The sequence below is a fragment of the Colias croceus genome, chromosome 2, assembly GCF_905220415.1.
Source record: "Colias croceus chromosome 2, ilColCroc2.1".
Classification (NCBI taxonomy): domain Eukaryota; kingdom Metazoa; phylum Arthropoda; class Insecta; order Lepidoptera; family Pieridae; genus Colias; species Colias croceus.
This window is the reverse complement of record NC_059538.1, coordinates 8258542-8282834: the sequence shown is the minus strand read 5'-3', so window position 1 is coordinate 8282834 and position 24293 is coordinate 8258542. Positions and strand designations below refer to the sequence as shown.

At 33.1% G+C, this 24293-nt stretch overlaps 1 protein-coding gene across 1 annotated transcript in view; it reads right to left on the bottom strand.

The window, feature by feature from the left end:
- The window catches only part of LOC123700087, a 33770-nt gene that overhangs the window by 7260 nt on the left and 2217 nt on the right, over nucleotides 1-24293 (bottom strand). The window contains exons 4-27 of the mRNA XM_045647212.1: nucleotides 23258-23522; nucleotides 22044-22256; nucleotides 19020-19256; nucleotides 18202-18387; nucleotides 16932-17174; nucleotides 15949-16203; nucleotides 15232-15451; nucleotides 14703-14845; nucleotides 14561-14629; nucleotides 11377-14370; nucleotides 7325-7539; nucleotides 4904-5035; nucleotides 4118-4322; nucleotides 3671-3896; nucleotides 3244-3341; nucleotides 2724-2921; nucleotides 2292-2418; nucleotides 2149-2208; nucleotides 1689-1855; nucleotides 1129-1293; nucleotides 894-1031; nucleotides 537-704; nucleotides 343-453; nucleotides 14-258 (exon numbers count right to left, since the gene is read on the bottom strand). Coding sequence (XP_045503168.1) covers nucleotides 14-258; nucleotides 343-453; nucleotides 537-704; nucleotides 894-1031; nucleotides 1129-1293; nucleotides 1689-1855; nucleotides 2149-2208; nucleotides 2292-2418; nucleotides 2724-2921; nucleotides 3244-3341; nucleotides 3671-3896; nucleotides 4118-4322; nucleotides 4904-5035; nucleotides 7325-7539; nucleotides 11377-14370; nucleotides 14561-14629; nucleotides 14703-14845; nucleotides 15232-15451; nucleotides 15949-16203; nucleotides 16932-17174; nucleotides 18202-18387; nucleotides 19020-19256; nucleotides 22044-22256; nucleotides 23258-23522 — 7080 coding nt within the window. The remainder of the gene's footprint in view (nucleotides 1-13; nucleotides 259-342; nucleotides 454-536; nucleotides 705-893; nucleotides 1032-1128; nucleotides 1294-1688; nucleotides 1856-2148; nucleotides 2209-2291; nucleotides 2419-2723; nucleotides 2922-3243; nucleotides 3342-3670; nucleotides 3897-4117; nucleotides 4323-4903; nucleotides 5036-7324; nucleotides 7540-11376; nucleotides 14371-14560; nucleotides 14630-14702; nucleotides 14846-15231; nucleotides 15452-15948; nucleotides 16204-16931; nucleotides 17175-18201; nucleotides 18388-19019; nucleotides 19257-22043; nucleotides 22257-23257; nucleotides 23523-24293) is intronic.

Below are 24293 nucleotides of genomic sequence, written 5' to 3'. Positions count from 1 at the left end.
AGATTTAGCTCACCAGAAACTCAAAGCATAGTCGTAAAATGTCGCCGCTGCTTGTGCTAATAAAAGAGTAAAGAGTGTCATTGCTATCCAGAAGCACGACTGTATACTTTTCAGATATTTAACTATCACTTCAAACTTCAAATTGCCCTTAGCTCGTTCTTCTGCCTCCAAAATTTGTTCCTTCATTATTTTAGATGCCTCCTCACTACGCACTGATACTCTTGACATGCCACGAATAATTCTGGGCTCCTCGATAGCCTAAAAAGATCAGATCAATGAATTGAAATAGCTCAATTTTGACAGATCGAATTTCGGGTTAATTATTTAATATAAATTTCATACCGTTTCCACCTTTTCTTCATCCGGATTTTTTTCAAGCGACGTTAATAACGAAGAAAGTTCTTTTTCAGATTTTATCAAATCATTGAATGACCCTTGATTCTCAATAGCACCCTTAAACATAATATATTCAGTGTTGTAAATATTGAATAGGTACAGATAAGTTATAAGGTTTTTAGAATGAAGGCATTACTTACATCGTTTAAAACAACAATTGTGTCAGCGGCTCTGACGAAGTGTATTTGATGTGTTACTAAGATACATGTTCGTCCACGAAGGTAACCAAGAATACATTCGTCGAACAGTTGTCGACCAACATTAGCATCTACAGCTGATAAAGGATCATCCAATAAGTATATGTCTGCCTGGAATAAAAAGAAAAAAATCAATGCTAATTGTAATTTTTGGATTTAAACTTTGCACTTAATATCGTCTATGCCCCCTTCGCTATTATAATTTTGTATCATCAATGTATCGACTCAATTATTATAAGCGTCGTATATTTTTTAATTTTTCCTAAATTTATATTCATATAATTCTCTTTCTATACTGACCTCTCTATAAATAGCTCTTGCCAAATTGATTCTGGCTCTTTGCCCTCCGGATAATTGAACCCCGCGTTCTCCCACTAAAGATAAATCTGCATATGGAAATTGTTTAAAATCTGGTAGCAAACAGCAGACTCTGCAAACCTAAAGAAAAGTATGTTGTTGAATGATTATGCATTTTGAGACTTGCAATAAAACAAAAAATTTATTAATTAAGACATATCGACAATCTAATAAGTACCTCGTTATATTTTCGTTTATCGTAGGGCAATCCAAAAATAATATTTTCCCTAACTGTATCGGGGTAAAGCCATGGCTCTTGGCACGCATAGGACACGCTTCCACTTATTTTCATTTTTCCACTTACTGCAGGCAATTCCCGTAGTAATACTTGTAGTAAGGAAGACTGAAATCATTGCACTATATAAATGACTTAAATAACTATTGCAAGTGAATATAATATTGAAAGTGAATCATAAAACAAGGACATACCCACATAATATTATTATGTAACTGTTTTTAACCGATTACAAAAAAGGAGGAGGCTGTTTTTGCTTCATATCAATAATAATAATACATCGATCACATGAATTGCTTAATTTCCTCACAAAATATTATTAAAATTCATTACTTTTACGTTGATTAAATTGTCGTAATGATTGTATCTATCAAACTTTTATAAGCCAAACACTAAGGCCATACAAATCAGAATGAGAAGGTCAATCTTATCTTAAAACCATATTTTTAGCACAATTGTCATCGGAAAATTCGTGTATAACGCGTAGTACAGCCTTTACTGACCTTTCCAGAGCCAACGGATCCAATAACTGCACAAAGCTTGTTTTTGCGCAGTCGTAACGAAATATTCTTCAAGCTAAATGGTGAACTGTTATCTTCCGCCTCAGCCCAAGTGGCACTAACATTGTCTAATTCCACTATGTATCCTTCAGCCTGAGCTTTAGCTGATACTGGAATAAAAATCTATTTTACTCCTACCCATGATACAGAATGGATAATTTTCTGAAGTGAAACTTCTTTAGGCGATGGAGTAAGGTAACGATTTTGGCATGTTTGAATCTTGCCAAAGAAGTTTCATTTCTGACACGTGTGCTCGGCACACGCTCTAAAATTTAATTTAATTATGATTCAAATATATACTTGTTTAGTTACTTCATAATGGTGTTTAAAATAAATATTTTAAATGATATTAATTGATTTCTTTATTATCTAATTTAAATACAATTAATAATATTATACTTACGAATAGATAGTCGTGATTCATTTTTCTGTTTTGGCAAAATTGATAAGTCCTCTCGTTCATCTAAATTACAAATTAACTATAAATATATGTTCATAATAAGTTTTATAAAATAAGAAAATCTGAATAATTATGAATATATTTACCCATAACTAGGACTTCTTTTATACGGTTTAAAGATACCCCCAATTCAGACAAGCTAGCAATGGCTAGTGGCAAAATGAACGTCAAGTTCGATTGAATTAAACCTAAGTATAGCTTTATAGGGTACAGCTGGAAAAAAGGTTTAATATTAGTAAAAATATTGGTACTATAGCCAAGTCGGTTCGCATAACAGCATAGCTTCATTTGGCCTATGTAAAGCTTTAAAGTAATTCGGATATGTATGTAGATAACAGAACATACCTAGACAGTTTCCGATCTTATCTATATAATGTACGTATGAGAAAAATCAAATTCTAATACCTATTTTTTCGATCAAGGAGTTGTCAGTTACATAGTAACATTTACAATTTTTAAATCAATCTTTTTTAAAGTACACAGACCCAAGAAAGGCAATATAGTAAACAAGTACATACCATAGTGGCAGTCAGTATATTTCCGGTCAACACAATGGTGAGGGATGTAATAAAGATCGTCATCCGTTCAGCAAACATCATAAAGCCCAAGAACACGCTGCGGACGAACAGAGACTTCCTCAATGCAGTCACTTCGAAATCTCTGGCTATTGTCACTAGCTTTTGGAAGGATTTCTCCCATGCATACATCTTGATAACCTATCGAGAGGAGTATAAATTTGAATTCATACTTACGTAATTTAAAAAATAATTAAATTCCTGGTTAATAGAGATTTCATTGTTTTTAAGCTATTGCATAGCTTCTATCGCGGGCCTTGAGTGCGGGGACCGAATCGAGTAATTCCGTAACGATAAAACCTCACGCTCCCCACTCCGACGGGCGGAGGTGTGGCTTGAAGGCATAGCAATAGCATGCAAAAATTGCAATAGCTTTACCGCGGCAGTCCCCGAGTGCCACACGTTTATTATTATTATTTTATTATAAACAATAAATTATAAAAGAGATGATGATAATCTTTACCTGAATGCCGTTTATAATTTCACTCATCAATTTAATCCTTTTGTCCGTTCTTTGCGCTACATTCCGCCTTATACTTGCAGTTAATCTCGTGAGAATAGCTGTTATGTGAATACAATAAATAACATTTAAACAAGGCTGTGTGATTAAAAATTATTAAACGTATTATAAAATTATTTAAAAATAAATTGCAAATTGCATTCCACGACTTCTCGTGTACATTATCGCGCGGCAGACAATTTCTTAAAGAATTTTCGAAACTCAAGTTCGTCCCCAAGTCTTTGCAATCAAAAATGCAAAAGAATACTTTGAATTTAAGTATTTTAATGTAGCTACTTAATTATCGACTTAAAGTCGACTGAACAAAACTATATATTCTACACAATACATAACAGTTTTTATTATAAGTATAAAACGCTAAGGAAATTACCTTGTACAGGTAAAATCAATAAAACGACGCCAATAAGGCCCACGAACGGTGCATAACCTCCAAGATTATATAGGAAATACATTACTATGGCGACTTGTATAGGCACCAACCATAAATAATGTAAAAACATAAAAGCTTGATCAAATCGCACCAAATCGTTTGATAAGATATTGACTAATTTCCCAGCTGCCACATGACCTAAGGAGAGTTGACTCATTCGTAAAATCTGTAAAAGAATATGTAATCAATAGCCTAAAACTAATAAAACATCAAAATTCAACAGATATTTTATCAAAATCAAAGAATAATTTACCGTGACTAAAAATTACAATTGAATCATGAATAATCGGAATAAGTTTTATTTCTGGCATGATATAATAAATCGAGATAGATTACCTAGTCTGATATATGTATAAATAACCAAGTATGGAATCAGATAAAACTGACCTTTCTGTAAATGACAGTGGAGAAGGCGATTTTCAATTTTAAACTGAAACGGCTAACAAATAAACTGTTATGGTGTTGAGCGATGATTCCAATGTAGTTGCAGGCTAACAACGCTAGAGCGTAGTATCCCGCCTCTGCTTGCGTGATTGTTTCATTTACTGACCAATAAGTCAACAATGGCGTAAAAATCAGTGGTTGTATCGTCCTGTTTGAACAAAAAATAATTTATATGTTTATATATATATTATCATAGAACGTAGGTATTAAATGATGATACAGTTCATATCATGATTTTCATGCACCAATATTATACGGAAATTATTCTCAGTTTTTGTGTTAGTGGTACATGGAGGAACATAAGTAACATGTTTTTAATTTCATTCCTGTTAACATGCCCATATTTAAAATAATAGAAGTTTGTGTCAACGGAAACAACCAGTAAAACCAGAATAAAAGTCAAAATTAGATTAGAAGAATACCATTTGATATTAAGATTAATTTGATATTAGGGTTTTGCCTATATAAATAAAAAAAAATTAAAAAAAATTAAATATCTATAGACAACATAAACTTCGCTTTCTTCTAACTTTATTCGTTCGTTTTCTTATCACTGACTAATGCTACTAAATTATTGTTTGAGCAAAATAATCCAAATACGTCACGATGATATGCATTAATGAAATGACATATTACATCGATTTATCCAAGATTTATCTGTATGGACTGTTTTCTTATCTGTTTTGTTATATGTCAGCTAGATAAATGTAGAACTTAATACAATTTTACCTTGTTATTGTAGTTATGATCAACAAAAAGGCTCCTGGTAAGTAGCCTAGCCAAAAATTCTTTATCAAAAGCCGCCATACCGATGGCTCACGACCAGCTTTCTTAGCATTTGCAAATTCCTCCAACCAACACCTGTAACCCAAAAAAATATTCGATCACACAATAATTGCTTTTCATAATATTATACTCGTGTTTTGTGTTTGATAAAACATTGAATGGTGGAGCATCTAGAGCGTAAAAACTACGGTAGAGATACAGATAACTAAAATACATTTCAAGTTTGGAAATCAAACGAAACGAGTGTTGTAATAAACAATAACTAAATAGAATTTTCACTGATAATTCAAGCTCTCGTACTTAAACAATTGGGTTTAGTTTGTTGCAATAAATCAATCTCAATTATTGTTAAATTCGTTAGTTCCTGCTAGGTGTATATTTTAGGCTATTAAAATCGTGCATTATTAGCTGCTGGTGATAGTTGTTTAATTATCTAAAAACAAATTAATATCTGCATTCTGCCGTGTGCAATAAATATGCATAAGAATTACTATAACAAGATGAGCCTAACCAGCCTAAGCTCAATGGTTTTCTTTAGTAAGACTTAACAGGATTTCGTCCCGGGCTCTATCGTCAAACCAACCCTTAGAGCATTAAACCAACTTTGGTTTAATGCTCTAAGAACCAAACCCTATAATACCAAAATACTATAATGTCACATATAATTTCCAAGTTTAATGTCGATAAAAAAGTGATATGGATGAAATCATTATTAAATTTTATTACATTATTTACTTAGTTAAACCTAAATCTAACTACATCTACTATATCTAAACGTTACGATTAATTAAAAAATACTGAATTAAATAAGTTCGCAAATTACAAACTTATTTAGTAGAGTAGTAGAGAGCTTGATATACTAGAGGTCAGAATTAATTTATAACCAACTAGCGGTCCGCCCCGGCTTCGCCCGTGGTACATGTTTACGTTTTCTCTCCATAAGAACCACCCTCATACTTCAAGGAATATTAAAAAAAAATTAACGAAATCGGTTCAGCCGTTCTCGAGTTATGCGCTTACCAACACATCTTACGATTCATTTTTATATTATAGATAATTTATTATATTCTTTATCAAGTTTGATGTACATGATCTAAACTGAAAGCTCTTCACTCCATCGACTTAAAGCTTTCCTTAGCAATGTGTAGAAGCGTGCTTTATAACCTATAGAGCTTATACTTTAAAGTCGACTCAACGGATTTGAAAGATTTTTTTCTAGTCTGAAAGTCTAGATTGGATTTAGGTCGAAAAGCTAGCTTTGTTATAAAGGTTTACTCAAATCTATTGACGTCAAAACGTGACTTAACCTATGACCTACGGAATTACATAAATATTTAGCAATTGTTGTAGCAATGTTTTGAAGAATTCGGTATTTTTACATAAAATGTGCTATTATTAAATCTAAGACTGTTAGGAAATGAATCCAAGTGAAAGTACAATTTCGTGTGTATTTTTCTTTGTACTTTGGAGCGATTATCGCAAGGAAATCTGTAGATAATAACATATATTGTGACCTTTGTTACGAAAGTGCAAATTCACACTCATATGTTTTTATTTTCATTGTACTCATTCACGCTTTTCGGTAAATGTAATGATACGAGTAATTTTTTATTGATCAATGAATCAAATAGTGAAAAATAATACATATTACATATTTTGTTTTAACATTAAACAATTAGTTTAAATTGCAATAAAAATTACCGCACATGCATTTATTCATTTTGTAGGCACGGCATTGCTCTTGGCCTCGGATATCAAATTATTCGTAATTATTATTTAATTTACAATAACGAATAAACATGTATATAAAGGATTTTTATTAGATATAAACATGTCAAGGTACCATTTTATAACTCCCTAAAAATAATAAGAAAAGAGTTAAAAGTGAATCTTGGGAACATTTGCCATCTATATACCTAGTTCACCTCTTATAATATTTGCAAAAAAGATAAATTGGTTTTCTTGATTTACGACTGAATGTTTGACAAGAAAAATGATACCAATCGAATATATTCTAATTCAAGTCTTTTGCTACATTTTTGCCAATGTCCCGTTAAATATGTGCTACGGACCATAAAAATTTATCGCCAATGTTAAAAGTCTGTGAAAGCCCTTTCCGAGCCTTATTGAACCGTTGTTCGGTTAAATGAAAATGTATTTCATTAATTCGATTTCTTTGTTAAAATTTAATTCAATCCTACTCACATATCATTATGCCTTTCATATCTTTTGATTTATTAAAATGTTTAAAATTTCGAGAGAAATTTTAATTAAAGCTTCATATAAAACCTCCGAATATAAAATTTTGAATTTTCTAGAATGAATACAAATACAATAAATAAAGATAAAATGAGAATATATTACCTTTCTAATTCGTCACCAAGTCGATTGGAATCATAATGTTTATTTGGATTAATAAGATCACTTTCTTCAATATCTCTTTGGTTTCCTTTATAAAATATAGGGCAGACCCAACAAATGAAAAGTCTTGATAGTATGTTGGGTTTACTTCGTTTTCTTGGCTCCGCTTCCAATTTAGTATTGCCGTTCATTTTGAAGAATTTTTTGTATAAAATTGACTAAACATAACGCCAAAAAGAGCCAAATTAAGATATTTAGCACTGTTCACTCAGTAGTAACACGCACAATACTGATTAATAGCAAATATAACCGATAACGTTACTAATAAAGATATTGTTAATCAATGGGTACAGCACAAAATTATGAAGATAACATTATATGTAGTGGAGACGTTATAAAAAGGTAGGGAGCTCGAATGAAAACAAGGTGCTCCACATTTAATACGTAGTCGATTAGACATTGCGTGATTAATAGAGTTATACTTATACCGTAATTATCATTATCATATCTTTTTTTTTCCATGAATAGTTGTAGATTATTAACATATGCTATATGAGTGTATCTGTTTGTTATTCTATAATTGTCTTCAATTGTACAGGGACACCGTTCTCATTGCTGATGCTTTGCTAACCAGTATGACCATGATTAGTCCCTCGGGATAATGCATATCGTTTTATTATGTCCATGCATATTTTTAAACATAAATACACAATTTGTATTACAATTTATTAACTATTAAGAGTGTTTCATAATAATGACTAAGCATTTTAACTTTTTTTTAATTTAAATTGCTGTTCACTAGCCTTATCCCACGAGAAGAAAATCTAATCCAATAAGAAATAATTAGAATGTTAAAAATTCTTATACCTACCATCTAATTCTCTTTGTTTTTCTATATGCTTATATAAAAAAATAATTATGTGAGCATGAAGTAATTAACGTTCCCTTATAGGAGTTATTATTGAACTAGCCCTACACGTGCGGCCTCACTCTTGTGGACTTCACCTAATTACGTGAATGCTATTTCAACCAAATAAATCATATTTTGCGATAACTATTTGCCTTTATACATTTTCTGGGTCACATAAATTTTTATACCAAATTTTGTGACGAATGGTCGTTTTTCATGCGTAAGTAAAATCCTACTATTTAATAATGCATAATATTATAAACGCGTAAGTTTCTAAGAATATATGAATGTATGTATGTTTCTTTACTCTATCACGTGAAACGCATTGAGCCAATTTTGATTATACTCGGCATAAGCTATTAAAATACTTGCTTTTGCTCTTGGTTTAGTACGCGGGCACAGCATAGCTAATAATAAAAAAAAACGTAGAGAAAGATAAGTCACCTTTACCATATCTACTTTTATTATAGCGTACTATGATCAAGAGCCCGGAAATATGTCGTCGTATTGGTTTATTCCAACTTTGATTTCGGATTTTGCAGTACCTAATAGGAACAAGAAGAAAGAGTGAAGGTTATTTCTAATCGAGAATACCTACAATCTACATGTAGTAAATAGGTTGAAATAGTTATCAGGCTTACCTATATTAGGAATGTTTCATCCTACAAAGCAAGTTTTTGACCAATCCCTTAATCATTGAAAATACGAAGAAATCTCTCGATATAAAAAACGTATTATGAAATACGAATTATCACATGTGAATTGGAATTTTAGCGTGCTCTTCCACCAATAATGTGAGATGTAGCGAGAAATGTGTTTATAAATAATAAAAAATGAATTTAATTATTTTATTTTGAATTATTTAATTTTGAGTTGAATTGGAAGTTTATCACTAATCCGTATTTATTTATCAGATAATAAAGGTTGAATCATAGGATGATACAAACATTTCGATAAGATGTAATCAGTTTAGCACCAACAATAAAATAAGAAATACTTTTGTAAATTGTACGCCAAGATTTAAGAGCGTCTAAAATGATAAAATTACAATAACATTTTTATAAATAAAACATTATTATCGAGCTAAAAGATAAAGGTACAAAGGTGTAGATTAATTGATTTGGCCAATTATCCACTATGTTTTGTGTCCTTTGAATGTCCTTTGAACCACTAGGTGTTTCTACATTGATGATACATCATTACATGATGATCATGAAAGTGAAATAAAGTAATCTATAAAAATTAATCTATAAAAAACGACCAAAGTATCTTATTAGTACTAGATCCCACCGCAGGATGATTGCGTTCACAGTTTTTTTTTTTTTATGAAACCAAATTTTTATGTATATTTATAATTAGGAGAATATATATCGACTAGGTTGCCAGTCAAAATTTGGCCGCACACATGTTTAATTAAATTTTTTCTAATCGATTTTTGGGAAAAAATTTCGTTATTGGTTTTTTGATATAAGCTTCTTGGTTTTTTTTATAAAATGTTCTCTACATTACGGCAAATGATATAGATTCTTAAAATCAAGGTTGCCGCTTTTCACCTGGCCGCAACATCTTGGCAGCCTGGTGCAAACAGGTATGATTTCGATTTATTTATACGTTCATAAGTCATAACGCACATTTATGAATCATAAATGTATCAAATTAATGCTAATTTTTTTCTATTAATTATGTTATATGGGTGCCTAATTAAGTCCGGCCGCAAATAAGGGTTGCCGGCTGTTAAAGATGATGAATATTTAAGGTTGTATACCTAAAATTTTTGTTTCATCAAAAAAACTATGAACGCAATGATCCTGCGGTGGGATCTTAGACTATATATACTAGGAAAAATATTTATAAAGATAAGGAGAAATTAGCGTTGCAAATAAGTGACATTTAATTAATTATTTAAAGATAAAAATCTATAAAAATGGTGACCGTGAGTCAACCTTAGAAGATAGATATTTGCTATCGCTGACGTTTTTGTAGGCTTGTACCTACATCATATAAGATACTAGCTGTCGCGGTCAACGCTGTTCTGCCACTCTTATCACTTAGGAGGGTAAAAAATAGATGTTGACCGATTTTCAGATCTTCCCAATAGGCACACAAAATTTCATGACATTTTCATGACTGCCGTTTCGGAGGAGTATGGTAACTGTGATGGTAACTAACAATGTGACGCGAGAATTTTATACAGGATGTCCCAAAAAGTAGTGATACTGAAGCTAAAGGTAGGTAGAGGACCTAGAGGGGCTATCCGAATCACACCCATGTATGCGATTTTTCGTATTTTCGGAGTTATGATTTTTTTTTTCAACTTTTTACCTATCGCCGAGTACGATCAGATTTTTACTCATGGTGACGTCAATTATTGCGGTAGATGCTTGATTTTTTTAACATTAAGGACTAAGGTACTATCGTTAGATCTTTGAATGGAATGAAAATGGACAATTCTTAGCCCTTCAAATATTGCCCAATAATTGTGGTTTGTATTATTAAATGCTGGCTTATCTTTATAATACAGATATCGAAAAATCAAAATTATTAAGTAGTGAAATAGAGACACGTTTATAGATTTTATTTAAGACTCCGATAAAAATACGTTTGTTATAAACTAGCGATCCACCCCGGCTTGGCCCGTGGTACATATTTCGCAATAAAAGGTAGCCTATATTCTTTACCAGGGTCTAAAGATTGTCTGTGCCAAATTTCATCAAAATCGGTCCAGTAGTTTATGAGCCTATTCATTACAATCAAACAAACAAACAAACAAAGTTTTCCTCTTTATAATATTAGTGTAGATAAAAAAAAAACATCGACTATCAATTATTTATCAGTTTTTGGCATAGCATTCCTGTATAAATAAATGCACATGATCAAACCATAATTTCAAGGGGTGCATGCATTTTTTTTTTATAAACAAAGATGTAAATCAGGTCTCATGTTTACTTTTTTTTTCCTAACTTTAATCCAACTTAAAAAAAAATAAGGTTTTTGAGCAACCATGTGCCAAGTGCAAAAAAAACATCAAGCCATTCTTTAGAGAAATAGGAGGAGGAATAAAACAATATTTGATGGTAACAAAACTTTTAATGAAACGCATAACATATATGGAACCAACAAAATGAACTATATAAACATCAGTTTAAAATTTTACTTGACTTACACTTTTCTTTGAATGTATCGGACAGACTTGTGAACTCAGTGAATCGCATATGCATTTACCGTTTCTCAAATTACTTTCAATATTTTCAACAAGCATTTTCACATGACAAATAGGAACCATGTTGCAGTCGCATTGCGACACAGACCCAGATATGGTTATATCACTACTTTCTAAAATATTACGGGGTGGACTGCTATCCACGGGGAGGAATAAAGAATTGTAAAGTGTATTTTTATTTGTTTCTATATCATCTTCGTCACAAGTATTAGGAATTGTCACGAAGCTCGAATGGCCAGACGGTTCTGTACCATCATGGTTTTGAAACCCCGATTTATTGATTGTATTTGTATCCATATTAGTTGTTTCGATATTATTAACTGAATTCTTCAAAGCCAAACCATCTTCCTCGTGAATACTGGTTTGAGTTAGGCAACCATCTAAAGCATTTATTATAGTTGAAGTATTGCTTTCCTGAATTTTATTGTCATTATTTCTGGGCTCCATACACGTTTCAGCATAATTTAATTTCAAATAGTTTTCAGAAATGTTTATGACTTCAGATCTCGTTTTCGGTATTCCACGCATTATGTAAGATAACTTTTTGGGTTGAAAGTTATTTTGAAGCGAATTCCAAATAAAATTTATTTTATCATCATTTGTTTCTAGTTGAGATTTCGTACATACACACCCAAAATGATCACAGGAACAATTTAAAGTATATCCAATATAAGGCAATTTTCGATCATGGTCATTTACAGTTTCTTCGGAAGTAATTGATGTTTTTGCAGACTGATTACCATTATTACACGAACTATTGGTATCATTGTACGTTTGAGATTTGTGATTTACACTTAGACTATCGCCAAATACGTTTGGTTCAGTGAATGTATACCGACAGTCACAATCGGTCACATAAAGAGTATTTAGTTTGCAAGAAGTAACTTTTTCTACCATTTGCACATAAGCTGGAATATTCTCTAATGCACTACATGACTTGTTTATCATAATAGGATTGGCTGATATGGATGTATCTTCTTTAAGGCAATTCAGTTTGTCCTGAACGTTTTCTTGCGTTTCAAAATGAACAACTGCTTTATCAATCTTAACATCAGTGGGATTGTCATATGTTGGTGACGACGATTTCATTTCACATATACATAATTTTCTCAATCGCTCAAAATCATTTTCAATAAGGGTGCTTACTTTGTCTAAAACATTTGGTAAAATCATTTCTTGATTTGTTGTTTGCTCGGTTTGAAAGCATGAACATTGAACGCGGGAAATCTTTATCTTTAAATATTCTTGTAAAAGACCATAGACCCTTGACCAACTACCACCTGTTTTACTTTCTTCTGAACATTTACAAGACAATTGAGCGGTACTTCTTGTTATAAAATCTTTAACTTTCGCTAAAATCGTTGAATATAATTTCTCTTCGTCTTCCGGTTTTATACACGAAGACTTGCAGTTACTACTTTTAAATTCATTTAACTTTCCTCTTAAATATTCTTCCAGTAAATTAAAGGTATTAAATTCCAACTCTTTTATTTCATCTTTATTTTTACAACAAATGCAAGATTCTTTTACGGTTTTTGATATTTTTGTTATACTGCAGCTACTTTTTAAGTCAATTTCAATTTTGGCAGTATTATTTAAATTATCTTTAGGCTCTATGTTGTTATGATCAGCATCACGAGATACATTTTTTTGAACTACATTCGAATTATCATCCAAATTTTTCGGTTTAATGCATGGTATGCTGTTTTTATGGAAATTTCCTGTATAGGTTGGCTCCATTTTCTTTTGAACGTCATATAAAGTAGCACCCAAGAATTTTATATCATAATCACAATCAAATGAAAATAACTTCGAATCCTTCACCAATTTACTTATAAATGAATCTTTTTGTCCGACATTAGTTTCCTCATTACGCATGCTACTTTTAGCATAATCTGAACTAGGAAGCTTTACCGAATATAGCTGTGATTCCTTTTCATAAGGTGTTTGGCTAAAATTCTGATCTTGTACGATACTTTGATCTAAGCTCTCTACACATCGACACGAACTTGTATTAATGCATTTAAAATTACGTAATGACGCATTTCCATCGCCTAAATTTGGTTGCACTTTATTTTGTGTGCAAATACAATTGTTATTGCTTTTATCAAGATTAACTGCAGCCATATATTCGGAATTTGCTACTGGTAAACATTCATTTGACTTCTTAGTATTTATAGCATTAGACACCGAAGATTTACAGGTTTCATCATTATTTTGAATTTCAGATAAATGAAAGGCGAATTTTTCGTGTATTGATTTTGTAAAATTATTGATTTGCTCAGGATTACAATTAGTAGTACTATTTGGATTTGTTACTTTAGGTGAGTTGCTTTCTATTTCCTTTAACAGTGGGCTATCGTCAATATTGAACTTCCATTTTTTCAAAACTTCTAATAATCTATCTACGGAAGTGTTTGATGGAATTTTATGCAAGCAAATACATTCACTTGGGCATGGTTTATTTCGTCCTTTCTTCTTGATATCAATTATACCATTTGATTTGCGGGAGAGAGAGATTTGTGTTATTGGTTTTGTCAATTTTATGCTAGAAGTTACTTGGGTAGTTATGTCACTCAATAATTTCGGTTTCCATTTTGACGCCGAGAAGTGACCTACTTTTGGGGTCTTGTCCTTTTGTTCCGTACATAAACATAAATTAACGGCCAAAGACTGTTCTTTCTTTTTATTTGAAAACTTATTCACAGATTTTTCTATACGACCACTTTGATTGTATATCAATATCTTATTGGTTTTCCTTGATGTGTTAACGTCTAGCAGTTTTTTCTTCATTAACCTTTCGACAGAAGTGTTCTTCTTCAATGTATTAAATTTATTCAATGACTTATTTTTGTTATCTTCGTCTTTTTTCATAGGTGAATTTGCACTATTTATAGATAGTTGTTTGGTGTCTTGTTTCTGGAAAACGAAGCTAAGTTAAAATTAATCAAACCTGTAGGATAAAGCTATTAAAAATACAAGCCAAAAAAGTGCAACATACAATTCAAAGGTAAAAAAATACATCACATATTTTGGCAGTATTATTTAAATCTTTACTTATATTTTCTAATTCTTAATTATAGCAGCAATTTTATTTTTACTTACTTACCGAAGCACGTTGAATTATTTTAGTAATTTTTTCTTCCATTTGTCTCAAATCTGCCTTTTTAATTGAATCCTATAATGAATATATGATTTTAAAATAAATGAAAGTAATCATGGATTTCCAACCCAAATTCTATAAAACGTACTTTTTTGAGGTCCTCTATTTGATATTTGAGATTATTAACATCTTGTATAGTTCGCTTCAAATAATTTGACGAGCCATCAGTATTTTTGCGCGAAGAACTTGGTGGAATCGGTGTTTTTACAAGACAAGGATACACAGCAGCATCTGCAAAGGAAACGTTTGATTTAGGATCCCTGTGAGATAAAACAAATAAAAAGTAATCATAAAAAAATATGTCATAAATATAGAAATCTCATGTCACAGTGCTATTTTTGCGTCACTCCTCGGCAACGGCTTTACCTTGGCTTTACCGAATTTAATGACATTCATGACAATCATAGACATTCAGAGGGGCTTCGATGATTTCTTATGCATAGCGCTAGACAACCTTTATAGGTCTGTAGTTTTTCTCCATTGGGAAACTGTTTCAAAACGTCGTGTAGTTATCGCCAGTATATCTGAGACATTCTTTTTGTAAACTATTTTCTTCCCCTAAACGATAACCGGCAGGACAACGTTCGATCAGCTTCTTATAAATTCCTAATCCTTACTATGCTGCGGTTTGCATTCGCACGGCGGTGGTCCAGAGGCCATAATATCCTTAGCCTTTTGAGTTATTCTATCGGCTCTCTCCTGGAACAGTTGTTCCGCGAGTTCTGTGGCCAGTGTCTGTGCTCGTCGCTCTATGGCGCGTTGTTGCCAACCTTCATTGTCGTCTTCGCCTGGATCGGGGCTAAGGCGCGCTTGGTCTGCGCAACTAGCTCCAATCCACTATAAATTCAGGAGTTTTTAAAAAATTATGTTACAAGTGACTCGAACTGGCGTGGGCTACGTATTTTTAATTTTTGGTACAATTATTATCATAGTAAAAAAAATCAAGAATCGTTATAATGATAATCCATAAAATCTTTCTTTGATTAAAAACGGTGTAACTAACACGACTTTATATAGCGGAGGAAGGAGAAGGGTATATGATATCAGAATTCTTCTGTATCCTAATGTCTGTATTTCAAACATAAAATCAAAATGAAAAACCTAGCTGTCAAAATTACGTAAGACACATTTGTTCAGTGTCGATTATAGAGTGCCCTTTAATTATTTTTAATTAGTTATCTACAATTAAAGATTATAATATGTTTTGGAGTAATATTTTTAATTTAATAAGTGATTAATAGACATAAGTGATAGATAATTGATTAGTAATTATAATCTTATTCATTTCGAACTATCAGTAAGATTACGTGGAATAAATAGATATAAAATCAAACCTTCGCATGATACTTCTCAATCGAGGTAGCGATAGCGATATCTAATTCGCCGATGAGTAATTGTGAAAAGAAATTCCGCAAATTAGCCTTGACGATAGACGCCCGATCCCAATTATGCCTGTCCTCTAAGCACTTGAGCAACTGACAAGGCATGGATGTTCCGGTCCCGTTCAATTCCGATTGCAGACCGCTAAATAGGTCTGATAGCAAATTCGATAGAAGTTGGCTGCGAAGCGACGTACAAGAGCACGAATCCTGAAAAATTAGTCTTAGTATTTTTCCATGTTAATCTACACTAATATTATAAAGCTGAAGAGTTTGTTTGTTTGTTTGAACGCGGAACTACAGGTCCGATTTGAAAAATTATTTCGGTGTAACTAACACGACCTTATGTAGGGGAGGAACGAGGAGGGCATATGATATCAGAATCAATAATAGCCCATTTAGCGAGAAAGGCTATACCTAGGTTACCTATATATCATCATACGCTAAGACCAACAGGAGCGGAGCAATGCGGGTGAAACCGCGGGGAACAGCTAGTATTTAAATTACGAGATAATATTACGAAGTCATCGTGTGACGTAAATTTATTACTCATATTTGGCTACGATAAAAACCACCTGTATTCAAAAGATTCGTAAAAATTAGATAGTGATGATCAATTATTGGCGTAATATAATAATATACCTACCATGTTCAATAGATAATTAGATTGTATGAAATAAAATTAATATGTTAAAAACCAAAAAAATAACCCATAAAATACATTCATTTGAACATTAAAACAAATTTCTGCGATATTTGATATTTTGTACAAGGACAATATTTCCAGTCCCATAAAACTTTTTAAAGCATATTGGACCTAAACAGATAAGAAAAAGCAATCAAATTTAAACTATTATCAATTGAAATATAAGCAACCATAAATTATTTCAACATTGCAAACAGACATTAATTTATAGTACACACATAATATCACTTACCAATATCTTATCTTCAGGCACGCAGTGACACAGGGCGGCGAGAGACGGAGTTCGTTTCACCTCCACGGCTACATCAAGGGGCAACTTGCATTGACACTCGATGACTCTATTCTTTAGCTCCATCAATTGATCCCTCTTTTTCTTCAACTCATCCACTCTACCTTGCATGCGATTATCACACATGTCCTTACAACCGTCTAGGTCTTGAATAATTTCCCCTTTTTCTTGCCTCAAATCATCTAGCTGCAAAATTTGATGTAATTGCTGTAATTGCATTGTGTTTATAGTGTAGCATTTATTTGCATGCTATTGTTGTGTTAGCCAAACATGCGGCTAATAATAATTGCTGTTATAAGATCTTGTATAGCATGTTTAAAGCAAATAAAGGTTGAACTATTGTTTGACGCATTTATGTCTGTTAAAAGATATAGAATTCAAGTACCTATTCATAACGCACAAATACCTAGTTAAATTACCACCTTGATCATTTCTCAGGACAATCTAAATTAAAGAGAATGAAAGCAGACTTTTTTTAGGTTACGCGAGATCGTTGCTAAGGTACCATCCACACGACGGCTTCATATTTTCGTGTAATAATTATTTATGTAATCTACATTTATCTGTTTTATATCTACATTTTCTGTCATTTGATTGCAAATAAGACATAATTGATGCACATTCGTAACACGTGTTAATAATATTTCTCAATTAATTGACTCAGAGATCTATGATATCTTATTTCTTAGGAATCAATTGAAAGGAACATCAACATTTATATTTCCTAGAAGTAATTTGTAGTTTATTAAAAGACTAAGCACCTCACACGCGAGAATAATACTGGTAGTAATGAGTAAAATGTTTATGAAAATTTTCAAGTATATAATATACCTAATTAAAAAATAAAAATACTATTCACGAGCTTGAAAATTGGTCACATAATATAGATATCGTTATCGTACTAATGTTAATCATTTCATCAGTTCCTATTTCCCATAAAGCAGACTGGAATATTATTATCATTTAATTAATACGTATCGTCTACATTTAATAGATGACAAAGATAAGTCTGCGTGTACCTCTGTTGACAATAAAAATGAGTGCGGTCAAAATATAAACAAGATATTGCACATATACTAGAAAATATAAGTTTGCCGTGTACCCCTTTCTGGTTTTAATGTTAATAATTTTCATGATCCTACCAGTACGTCCGAAGATATCCCCTAAACATACAAAGTTCACCTCTTTAACGTAAGTTAATTAAGACACTTACTTCAGCCTTAATACGGTTATTGTCTGCTTCTTCAAGCAATAGCTGTTTAGAGACATCAGTAATTTGTTCCTTCAAGGCAGACAGTTCAGATCGCATCGCGCGTTCTGCCTCAATCGTGAGACCACGAGTAGAATCCACTTCGCTCTCCAAAGATAAAACTTTCCGGCGAGCCTGTTCTTCTTTATACTAGTGTAAATACAGATTGTGATATAAATTAGTCAATATTGATACAGGCAATGAACTTAAGCACGCAGAATCATTCAGGTTGGATAAAAGTACCTAAATGCTAATTAAACTCTTGTTTGATGATAAGTCACTGATTATTGTAAAGACAAGAGGTCTTTGTCCTCTTCTGTCCTTATCAAATTCTTATTTCCGGAGAACTAACATTTGAGAAGGGTTTGTTTATTTAGCACCAAGGAAAAAAAGGATGTTTAATTTTATTTTACTTGTTCTAAGCATCTAACACAGTCACATATAGCAGCCCGTACTAAACAGGCCGATTAATTTCACTATTTACATTTTAGACTATTGGCCTGTATCGAAAAACTATTTCATCAACTGCAATGAGTTGGACAGCTTACAAGTAACGGCAAAGTGCTGAATGGTATTATTTTATGTTCCCCAACGATATCCCCTTTGCAATATGAGCCAGTCACTGTCTGTCTCTTTTTTTTCGTATAAAAACTAGCGAGCCGTCTCTTTCTCGGCTTTCAAATGCTATACGTTACCATCATTTTTCGAACGATTAATTACATATAACGCATCTACGCCTTTTATATTATAACGTTGGAGCCAACGAACGAGTATTCATGTACCATCAGCTCCCGATCCAACTGCACTCCTCTACACTGCTGCTCCGCGACAGCCGCGTCCCCCTGCGCCGCTTGCTCACTCAAGCGCAGTCTCTCACAAGCCCTGTTACACACTTCCTTCTCCAATTGAGTGAGATGACTCCGTTCCTTCTCAGCTGCATTCCCTTTGTCCTTAAGTTTCTGAGCTAGCGCTGTTGTCGCGTTCTTGTATGTGTTGCGGTCTTCGATTAGCTTGTTGATCTGTTAGGTTTTGTAAAAGTAGTTCTGTTTATAAACAGTTACCTATATATTATTATTTATAAACAGTTAATATTATTTATTGTTTACACTTTGCAGGAGGTGTGTATCAACAAACTATTTCTTTATACGAGTTGGATAGAATTGGATTATGGAATTGAGAAGATAAAAGGTTTATGAACAAAATGAATTATTAAAACGTAATGGACATTTAAGGGGCCGTAGACAAAGTAAAAATTAAAAAACGATAACGAAGTTAGAAATCGCAAAAATGTATGGGATTGACATTAGATAGACCACGTGATCTAACGCGGCGTATGTCAATCCCATACATTTTTGCGTTTTTAACTTCGTTATCGTTTTGTAATTGTTACTTTGTCTAAGGCCCAAGTTCTTTTGATGAACAGACAGACATAATTATAGATTAGACAATAATGGAAAATCCAAAACTGATCGTGCTCTAAAGCAATGATTATAATGCTTACCCCATATCAACGTTCTTTTTATGACAAATTATATACCTACGCGCAAAAAACACTTCATCATTCATTGCTAACTCAAACGAGTAGGCGCAAAAAGGTAAAAAAAAATACATTTTTCGTAATTCGGAACACAATGAAGTGTCACAGGAATCATCCTAGGTGAAAAGGACTATTTATTATTTATTATTTATTTAATTATTTATTGCACACACAAAAGAAATATAGACACATAAAGTACAGAAAATAAGAAAATAATGTGTACAAACGGTGGCCTTATCGCTAGGTAGCGATCTCTTCCAGGCCACCGTATGTAATATGTAAGGAGAGACGTTAAAAGGAGGTGGGTGAGCAAAAAATAAGGCTTTAGGAAAAAAGAAAAATATAATAATTATAAATATTCAATATATATTATAAATATTAAATAAGTATATCATATAGAACAAATAATATATAGTAGTAGGTATATAACAAAGAAGAAAATAAGATAAGAAGCTATGCAAGAGAAAGATAGTGTGACTTAAGAAGGTGTTTAAAACTCCTTAAGGATTGCGCTTGACGAACTTCTAGTGGAAGTTCATTCCAGAGTTTGGCAGCACGAACAGCAAAGGAATGACTATAAAATTTGGTGTTCGTGACAGGGACACGCAAAAGTAAAGTTTTGGAAGGACGAGGGAAAGGAGAGGTAAAGTAATCAAATTTATCTTTGAGATAGTGAGGAGCTTTAGGATCAAACAGGACGGAGAAAAGAAGATGAAGGATGTGGGAGTTACGACGGAAGCGGATGGGAAGCCAGTTGAGTTTTTTGCGATAGTCTGACACGTGGTCAAACTTACGCAAGCCAAAGATAAAGCGAATGCAAAAATTCTGAAGGCGTTCAAGTCGACTCAACTGGGCTTCGGAAAGGTCAAGGTAGGAGGTATCAGCATAATCAAGGTGGGAAAGGAGAAGGGAATGAGCTAGCATTATTTTTGTAGGGATAGGCAGAAAGTTGCGCAGGCACCGAAGTGAGCCAGCGGAAGCAAACATCCTCCTGCTGACCTCCTTCAGATGAACATCCCACGACAGGGTTTGATCCATTAAAATACCCAAGTTTTTAACGTGGGTACTGTAAGCGATCTGTAGGCCGTCCAACAAAACATCCGGAAGAGCTGCCCAATCAATCCTTGACACGTATGACGCACTCCCGATGATGATTGTCTGTGTTTTAGATGGGTTTAATAATAGTCCAAAATTCCTGCTCCAGTTTACAATGGTAGACAAATCATTGTTGACCTTGCTGATTGCATTGGGCAAGTCTTCCAGAGTCGCTTGGGTGTAGATTTGGACATCGTCAGCATGTGGTAGAGAGAAGTTAAAAATTGAGTAAAGGTATTAATAAAAATTGTAAAAAGGAGAGGTGACAAGACGCAACCTATTATTGTTGACTATAATTATTGTTCGAAGATAAAATTGACAGACGTCAAATGATTGGCTCGACTACAGAAGTATAGCGCCCGGCAAACTTCTTGCCATCAAGTTTTAGTACAGTTTACATTTTTATATGCGCAAGCTTCCCCCACCAGTCACCACGATACTTTTTGGCCAAGAAGTTTGCCGGGTTGCTTATATTACGTAGGTACTCATTTTATTTTTGCGAGGCTGTTTTTGTTTGAATATGTTTATTGCGCTTTTTGAGCAAAGACAAAGGCTTAAGCTTATCATACCTACTCGCACAATAAAACTCACGCTCATCATATTATCTAGTACTTAAATTAATTAAATATGTAACTACTACCTGTTTATTTATCATCTCATCGTGATTAAACAGTTTAAATGTAAATATTTCTTTTGTGAATATATTTTTTTACAGATAACGTAAGGTCTTACAAAATGTACCTACTTATAATTTCTTATTTAGGTAGTAGGTACTATAAGGTTTTGAAAGAACTTTAACTGAATTAATAGTTTTTTAATCAAGCCAAAAGGAATGTCGCGTCACACTACACTCTTCCCGCGGATCGACTGACATCTGCCAGCATTAGGGAGGGGACGTGTCCGCGACTAGTGATGTACGTTCTTGATTTCATCTAACAGTACTAAGAAATTAATGAAATTAAAATATCTATATTTTTCCAGATTTTTTCAAACTGTGAACGTTCTTATCCATTAGTAGCGCAGCAGCGGACCTAATATTCAACTCGACTCAAATTTGTATTATTTAGCATTCATATGTGTCCTTATTATTTCATAAGTGACCTTTCTAATAACTATCTATTGAATTAAAACTGATATTTACCTATCATTATCACAAAAATGGCATTACACGTACTTGTTTATTTATATCTTCTTCCTTCTCCTCAGCGAGCTTCAGTCGCCGCTGGTAGCCGGCTTCTAGATCCTTCCACGCGGCCTCCGCCCGTTCGAGCAGTTCCACTCTCTCCGCCTCCCGCCGGGCCAGTCTGCCCGCTCGCTTCCGTAACTCCTCCGTGGCCGCGCCCAGCTCTGTCAGCCGTTGTATACACGCGGAGTCCATGCAACATGCCTACAAGCAATGATGTTACACGTAAACAAAATTGGGAGTGGCAAGTCGAAATGTGACTAATTAGCCAGAATCGCCGCCAGTTGTCTCTTTTTCGCTCTTGATAATTGAGTAATGCCATCTCACTTTGACGTCCAAATAGTGCGTTTTTGAAGACGAATGGTGTGCTGGTTACCTATCTACACCTTTTACTTATAATATCATTCCTCTTGGTGTTTTAGGTAGGAAAATGAAGTTCCGTACAAATTGGTCAAGTGGTCAAAATTATTCGTTAATATTAGGAACCTATTAAAGGATCTCGTCTCATTCCTCATACGATGGCCAACATTACAAATGATAAAATAAATTTTTTCGGTTTGTGTGTCTAATGTAGATAATTTTATATTTATCCACAACTAGAAGGCTTAAATCCAATAGAGAGGAAGTAACAGTGAGGTCATTGTTTCGTGTAATGATCTAATTTAAATGTTGGTATTAACATAAACTGTAAATAAACAGGCCCAAATTATACTAGTTATATTATACCAAATAAAAACTGAAATTGAATAAAACACAAATAAATATCATTCAAGTGACTTATATGATGATGATATTATGTAAGAATTTTGGTAAACAAAAAATCTTTAAAATGGATAACTCGACTCGAGGTAACTCGTAAATTTTACTTTAATCTTTTTGTTTGTTTTATCCTGTCATTAATTTTGATATTTATAATTGATTTGAAAGTGCTCTAAACTAATTACATAGGTTGGTATATTCAATGATTTCAAGCCGTGTTTATATAATTATTTAAATTTTAAATTAACCTGCTGTTTGTGTTCTAATGTGTTACATAATTTAATTGAGAAAATTTCCTTTTTCTTTAAATTTATTTTCCTCTAAAATGTATTTATTTCTTTGATTTAATATAAAGGATATTTCACTACAATTATGACAATCAATAAATGAGATTGGCGAAGTGATGACTCATTTCGTCATATCAATAATGTTACCCAAATACGTACAGCATCAATTTTGTTCATTATATCCTTTTGATTTTTTTGTTGCTTTTTAGGTTGATGACGTGCACAAGGATTTTCCGCGCGCATCACTATTTTCGTTTCCACTGGTAGCCTCACTACAGGACCAATTAGAGGAGAAGTGCCAAAACTTGCGGAATCAACGCCTTTACTACTTCCAGACATCCCTTCATAACAATGGTTATCTTTAGACTTTAACTTTCTTTTCTCCTTACTGAGTTCAGCTTTCCTTCGATTCTCGTGCACAAACCTGAAAAAACGACCATATTCTTCATATTCCAATAATTCCGACAATGACTCACCGTGACCGAGTTTAAGAAAATGTGCATATCTATAGAAAAAGCCTAAGAACTCCTAGGTAACATTCAACGTTATCTAAGTCAATGATATGGTCTAGACCTAGAGCCCGCATCAATTTTCAGCTACTTATCATATGATTAATAGAAACCAATTACATATTTCCATATCCTATATTTATTAGTGAACGGGTCTTTGTTTTATTATTCATAGAGCAAAAAACATTTGGAAATCTCAAATACATTAAAACCTACAAGGCCAACCTGACATTCGATACGAAGGAAACTCGTACCGAAACAATTTGTGGTAAATATTTTGGTTATATTAAGAATTGCGATCGTAAATAAATCCTCGCAATATAAAAATAGTACCGTGCGAAGAAAATTACCAAGACAAAAAAGTAACCAAGCTCCGGTCATTACCTCGTGGTCGCCCTCGTAGGGCGATGTAGGTTTAAACTTTAAAGGAATAAACTGCGTCTTCATCGGATACAAAACCTGATATGTGGTTTCTTTTTCTCCTTTAAGCTGTAAGCTCTAGCTTGGCATAACGATTGCGCGCGCATTCGTAACAGGCGCATAACCCGTTACACAAATGTACTGTTTTTTATTGTAATTTCTTACTTCATAATATAATTGTGTCATTACCATTCATCTAGATTCTAGAAGGTATAGGTATTTTGTACGACACGGGCATATACAATTATGCACAATGCATTTGATAA